The sequence below is a fragment of the Sesamum indicum genome, linkage group LG1, assembly GCF_000512975.1.
Source record: "Sesamum indicum cultivar Zhongzhi No. 13 linkage group LG1, S_indicum_v1.0, whole genome shotgun sequence".
NCBI lineage: Eukaryota > Viridiplantae > Streptophyta > Magnoliopsida > Lamiales > Pedaliaceae > Sesamum > Sesamum indicum.
The window spans coordinates 2,105,653-2,112,262 of NC_026145.1; the positions used below are offsets into that span (position 1 = coordinate 2,105,653).

General features: G+C 33.0%; 2 protein-coding genes across 2 annotated transcripts in view; one reads left to right on the forward strand and one right to left on the reverse strand.

The window, feature by feature from the left end:
• LOC105179237 (17.3 kDa class II heat shock protein) lies at nt 1,569-2,393 on the reverse strand. The gene has a single exon (XM_011102879.2). The coding sequence runs from the start codon at nt 2,247-2,249 to the stop codon at nt 1,782-1,784; it is 468 nt and encodes a 155-aa protein (XP_011101181.1). The 5' UTR covers nt 2,250-2,393; the 3' UTR covers nt 1,569-1,781.
• The window catches only part of LOC105179315 (solute carrier family 25 member 44), a 2,105-nt gene continuing 1,353 nt past the window's right edge, over nt 5,859-6,610 (forward strand). Inside the window, exon 1 of the mRNA XM_011102935.2 lies at nt 5,859-6,610. This exon is cut by the window's right edge and continues 1,353 nt beyond it. Coding sequence (XP_011101237.1) covers nt 6,561-6,610 — 50 coding nt within the window. The 5' untranslated portion in view covers nt 5,859-6,560.

Genomic DNA, 6,610 nt, shown 5'->3' on the forward strand with positions numbered 1-6,610 from the left:
GCATAATTTATTTTATTCATTACTTGTCATTAAAACATAATTATGAGAATTTGCAATTTGAGATTTTAAATAAAATCTCATATTAAAAGATTGAGTTTGAGGTAGGAAGGGAACGTGGCGTAGGGTGTGAGAGACTAGGTAGCCTGGTTTTGGGTGTTGGGTCAGAGATAATGATGATGTTAGAGTGTTGAGTGTTGGAATGGAGAAGAGTGTGCGTCAATTGTGTATCAGTCAGTCAATTGATAGGTCAATTCATTTATTAGCTCACTCCACCAATTACCAATTACCAATCACCTATCCATTATCCATCCATTCCTGTTGTGTTGTGTGATTGTGTTCAATTAGCATTTAGCACAGCCCCTTCCACTTGCCTTTCGTTCTTTTTTCTTTTTAATATCAATAAATTTGATAAATTATGATTATTGAAACAATTTATTTATTAAATAAAAATAAATTTTATAAATACTATATATAATTATTCATTTTAAAAAGAATTTATGTTTAATTATACAAAATCTTAGAAGATGAGAGTGTAATTATTCCATTAAAAAGCCCATAATGGTCTAATCCCAAATAAAAAAATTGTAATATCACTTATAAAGTAAGAAACCGTAAGAACCACAATGAGAAGATCTAAGGCTGAAAAAATAATCAAACAATTCGATATTCAATTGAAATCGATCAATAAAAATTCTTTTGAGCTCGATTCCATAATAGTAAAATATGCTTAAAAGTATCAAATTACTCGAGCCTATGATCCAATTTAAGCTCGCTTGAACTCGACTAGAATAATAATCAAACATAATTATTGAAGCTCGATTATAATTCAAACAAGTTTGAACAATAATGTGTTCGACTCGACTCGAATCATTTACACCCTTAAGAAGATCTTCAATATAGCTAGCACTTTGATATCGATATTTAAGACAGTAAAATTATAAGAATATAAAGGTGAAAATCGTCAAGATATTCAATGTGGAGGACCATTATTTATAATGGATAATCACACCACATTCCACTGAGGTTTTGTGAGATTATATATAAATTCTTGTGGTTTGAAAAATTACACCCAATACCTCGGATGCTTATTGCTGTTTAACTAAACCAAATTAACTAACTATTATTATCAACTACAGGACGTGTTTTTGGTGATGCATAATTATGAACGTGGACTTTTGTTTGCCCCCGGCCCCCCCATCTTCCACATATTTTTTCAATTATGTGCTAGGGTTATTCGACCATCAAATTCTGTTTGATGCATATCTCACGCAAATATATACACTTGAATAAATTCAATACTAAATAAATAATTCAATAACTAATTTTGGCATTCCATATGAAATTTATTTAAATATATATGTACACTCCTAATATTTAAAAAATAAATAAATCAAACCAAATTTTGTTCAAGAACCATTCAATTCCATTATGGAACGAATACCAAATATTTCATATATTAATTCATTTTCATCTCTTGGGAATATTGTAAAAGAGCAAAGTATAGTGTATACTTGGTTAAATTTTGTATTTTATATTTATTTATTTTAATATATGTATATATAACAATATTTAAAAAAGAAAATAGAATATTATTTAATTATAGCGTACAGACAGTCGGCAGCATACGTTTAATTTGTAACAGGTAGCAGACTGGAAAACATGAAATAACATATTATACATCACCTCCGAAAACAAACAAAAATAAACAGCTGCAGCACTCACAAGTCTGCTTCTTCTGCCAACATTTGGCATTCCAAACACTACTTACAATCTAACATTTCTCAACCAACTTTAACCTCAATTGTCTTCGGTTTCTTCGGCTCCGGCGGCGGCACTTTTTCCACTGTAACTGTCAGAACTCCGTCCTCACAAACCGCCGTTATCTTATCCGTGTTTGCGTTCTCCGGCAACGCGAATTTCCGCATGAACTTCCCCACCCTCCGCTCCATTCTCACGTACTTCGCCCCCTCCCTCTCCTCCTCCCTCTTGCGCTCGCCGCTGATGAGAAGCACATTCTCGTCCTCCACCTGTACTTTGATGTCGCCGGGCTTCAGCCCCGGCATGTCCACCACAAACACGTAGGAGTTGGGGTATTCTTTGACGTCGGCGGGGGTCGCTGCCATGGCCTTGGCATCGCGGACGTAAGTTCTGGTGGGGGCGCCCGCTGATTTGTGGGCGTCGGATTCCAGCATGTCGTGGAGGCCGGTGTGGAGAAGCGGGGAATCTAATCCCAGGAATCTCAAGTCCATTGTTTCTGGTGGTTTAAGGATGATTTTCGATGGATTCTTTAGCTGAAATTCTTGGAATCTGATAGGGCAAGAAGATGGTTGGTAGGTATTTAAAGAGCCAACAGTCCCTGATGGAAGAAGCAGGATGAAGAACTTTCGAGAGGGAAGTGGAAGGAGCGAAAGCAGTGATTGGAAAGTTCTAGATGATTCCAGTAATTTTACTCGTTAAAATTATTTGAAAGGCTCAAATGCATATAATTCCTCTATGTTTAAAAAGGTACTTCAAAAACCCATTTTTTTTTTTAAAAAAAAAGGCAAAAAAAAGAACTTCTATATATTAAATTTATTAAAAAAAATCAAAGGTTCAGATTTTACTAATTTTAAATCAATATGAGTGCATTTTAATATAATTTCAAGTAGTATTTTGCGACTACAAATACTCCTAATTAAGGGTCATGTTGCAGCATTAATCCATAATGATTTAATGGTGTGAAAAAAAAAAGAGAAAGAAGTCAAAAATCAGATTAGAAGGATGAGTTAGACGTACCCACACCTAAACCTGCAAGAATGCGATTCAAAAGAAAAGTTCAAGAAACGAAATTTGAAAAGATTTGAGGCGAATTTGGACACCTTTGGCTGATTGAAAACTAGCTTGGCTGAAAGAATTTGTTTAGGATGTTAGTTTTAATTCCTTAGGACTTTTAGTTTTATTACAAATCTACCTTTTTTAGTTTTAATAGGATTAAGTAACTAGTTACTATATATATGTGGTGTAAGTCACCATATAAACAACTTTAGATCTTTGGATCTTTTTATTTGCAAGGTTTTTTTATATAGAATTCTCTCATTAGCATGCTAAGCTAGTCCTTTTAATTCTGGTTAAAAAAACTTGGTGAATGCTTAATTCCAATAAGTTGTGAGATCTAATTTATGCTTTATACCTTCATTCATATTGGTGTTTGTGTTATTCTTTGTGCTTTTATTACAAATAATCTGATTTATGAATGATAGGCCCATTGTTCATTGTCAAGAATATTTATCTGGCCAATTGAACTTGCAAATTTATAATTGTTTGTTTAGTCCAATAATTAGTAGTAACACAACATAATTGATTATGCCGTAGTTTTTCATTATATTGTGGGAAATGCACAATCTAACTTAAATAAATCCTCGTATGAATTTACTGGTTAGAATTGAGCCTTTCTAGTTCTTAATGTTGGTAAATTAATCTTAAGAACGTTCTTAAGGTTGTTTGCTGATTAGGAATTTAGTTAATAAACGTTCCTTGACTATTGACAAGGTAAGAAAAAGTGAGATTGTTAGGTCGTACCAATGATCATAACCAATTTATATCATGAATGATTGTCATTTTTGTATTTATGATCAACCATGAAAATGAGCACGGTCCTGTCTTTAGCTGGAATGTTTTTCTCAAATTTACTCCTCCTTTTAATACTCTTTTCTTCTCTTTAATTTTAGATTTAGATTTTTTATTAAACTTCCCCCATTTTTATTACTTCTACTTTTGAAGGCATTAATTTAAAATTAATTTTTGTGAATTCGACCCAACTCAACAACTTTATAAGTTTTTAGTGGGATAATATTTTTGGTGGATTCGACACATATCATAAATTTATATTATTATTTTAAAAAATAAATTTAACAAAATTAACCCCCCTATAGAAAGGGGCACCGGCGCGTGAATCTGGATTAGGGGTATTAACGAGTCGAGCTAATTTTTGGTGAACTCAAGCTAATTTTTTTTTATTATTATTAGATTAAATCATGAGAATCACTAATTTTTTACATAAATTTATAAGTAATAAAATATTTGAATAATGCATACTATGTTATAAATATACCAAAATATAGTATTGTATTTTAATTTATTGTTATAAATATAAACTACTAATTAGTTTAGTATATATAATACCAAAAAAAAAAAAAAAAAACTCATACTGAACAATTTAAAATTGTAGAAAAAAATTATCCATTATCTGAAATAATGCAATTGAAATACATAAAAATACTTTATAGTTGAAATTAATATATATTCACAATCTGCAATAAATTTATATATTTATAAATGTTAGTATTATATTGATGTAACTATCATCTTACATTGTTGAACAACATGGGTTAATCGGGCCACCAAAATTCAAATCAAACTTATAAAAAATATATTTGGTAAAGTTTTAGACTTATTGGATATACGAATGTCGAGATATCGTACTCGAAATATAAAAGTAATCATTCAAGACGTTATATCGTTTTATCAGGCCATGCGATTTTAAATCATACCGTCTGATATGATTTAATGGACACAGTCTTAGTGTACATGCACCTTGGAGTTGTACCGTTTGATATGATCTAATGGACACAAGCCATGTATAACATGTCCGCCTATGATGACATATCCGATTGGAATGTGCTTAATTTTTGGGTCAACAGTTTAGTGGGACAAGTCCTTGGTACTTACCTCCCCATTGATGGTTCAGTCGGCTGAACACCAATTGGGCTGGTGGATGGTGTTCTTTGAGTTTTTAGTTCATGAAAAATTTTAGGAGGCATTATAACTTACTTCAAAATCTTAATAAATTATTACAAATAGCAATCTCGTACTAAAAGATCTATTGTGTCATCAACTACTTTGGGGTCGGTAGAAGTCTTCTTATCATTGACTGATCGGGCACAATCATCCTATCCGAAGCGGAACATTCCAGGTTTGTCACCTAAACTAAAGACGTCGTGACATACAATGGATCATAGGTTGCTCCGAAGAAGGTGAATTCCCTCTTTTGGAGAGTAACAACATCATCTCGACTATGCCAGCTCCTCTCACGCTTTTTGGGCTTCTGAGTAACTGGCTAGGGTTAGATGCTCCTTTGTTATAGCGCGTTCCTGCTTTCCAATTAGGAAATCAGTCGTTGCAGCCACTGCCTTATTCTTTCTGTTCTTCCTGCCTGCCAATAATTACAAGTTCATCATTACTAAAATGTTAAAAATTCTATAATTTTATTTTATTTAAATATTTTAAAATAAAATCTAACACTTTATTAAATATAGGAGCTTGTGCTTGAAAAAGTTGCATACGGCCCAACTAATAGAAAAGGCAGTCCGGGCCCGATTATAAAAAATAGAGAAATGTTTATTATATCCTAAGCCTGATTACGTGTGTAGGTGTGCAACAATTTATTTCTGTAATAAATATTCAGTTTCTTCTTTTTTCAACTAAATCTCTATTTATGATCTCTCAACATTAATAATTATCAAGAAAGTCTACCTAAACATTTTAAATAACTTTATTTTACAAAAAATCAAAATAATGTGACCCATTTTTTTATTGAAATATTCAATCTTAAAAAATAAATTTTATTTAAATTAATTTGTTACAAAAAAGATTGATTGAGTATAATTAAAAAAGGGCACAAAGACCAAAAGTACCTAAAATGAGAAAAAAAACAAATGGGTGATAAGTTCATCCAAAATCATAGGATGGATGGTTAAATAAATAAAGAACGCTTTTGGCAAAAATAGTAAATTGTGTGCGAGTATAGAAAAGCGTGTAAGTGGCAGGGCACGCTATCTATATCTCTCTTATCAGCATCTCCAGCCCCCACTGCCCATCATCAGTACATGAAATGAAACCCACAGTTTTGTGGCAAATCAATCAGCGAGCCCATCGCAACCTCGGTACCCTTCGCCACACTGAATCCCGAGAAGAAAAGTTCTCGAAACACCGACCGACACGTGTCCACCTCCATCTGATCCGCAAAACCCTCGAACAGACTCACCCAAATCCATTAACCCTTCCTCCCTTTGGCATACAAAGACACGGAGTTGCGCCACCCTTTTTTCAGTTACTTGTCTACTTTTCTTCATCCCCTCTTTATTCCTCACCTCCTCCATCGCGTTCATCTATGATGCAGATCTTCTTCTCTATTTGCAAATGATCAGCTTGCAGTTTCTGGTGAGGAAATGCTGGATCTTTTTGTGCTTACCCACTTCCGCTCTCTAATCTGTTTGCGCAAACGCAAAAAATTTTCACGTATTTATATTTGATTTTTGTGTTGTTTGAGCAGACCCATTTGAATACTGCGAAAATTACGATACGGGTTTGTTTTAGTTTAGTGTTTTTGCTAAGAGTTGGAAGATTTTTTTTCATGTATTTTTTCATTTTATGTATATAGATAGATTGTCAGATTTCCGGTTTTATTATTCAAGGAGGTAGAGGGATTTAGTTTCTTAGGAAGATTAGAGGTTCTCGTTGTTTTTTTCTTTTTTTTTGGATTATAAGTGGTTTGTTAATTAAAGAAATTGAAACTGGCGAAGATGAGCTTAAGTGCTGCAGAGGATGATTCAGCATCTGAAACTTCCTGCTG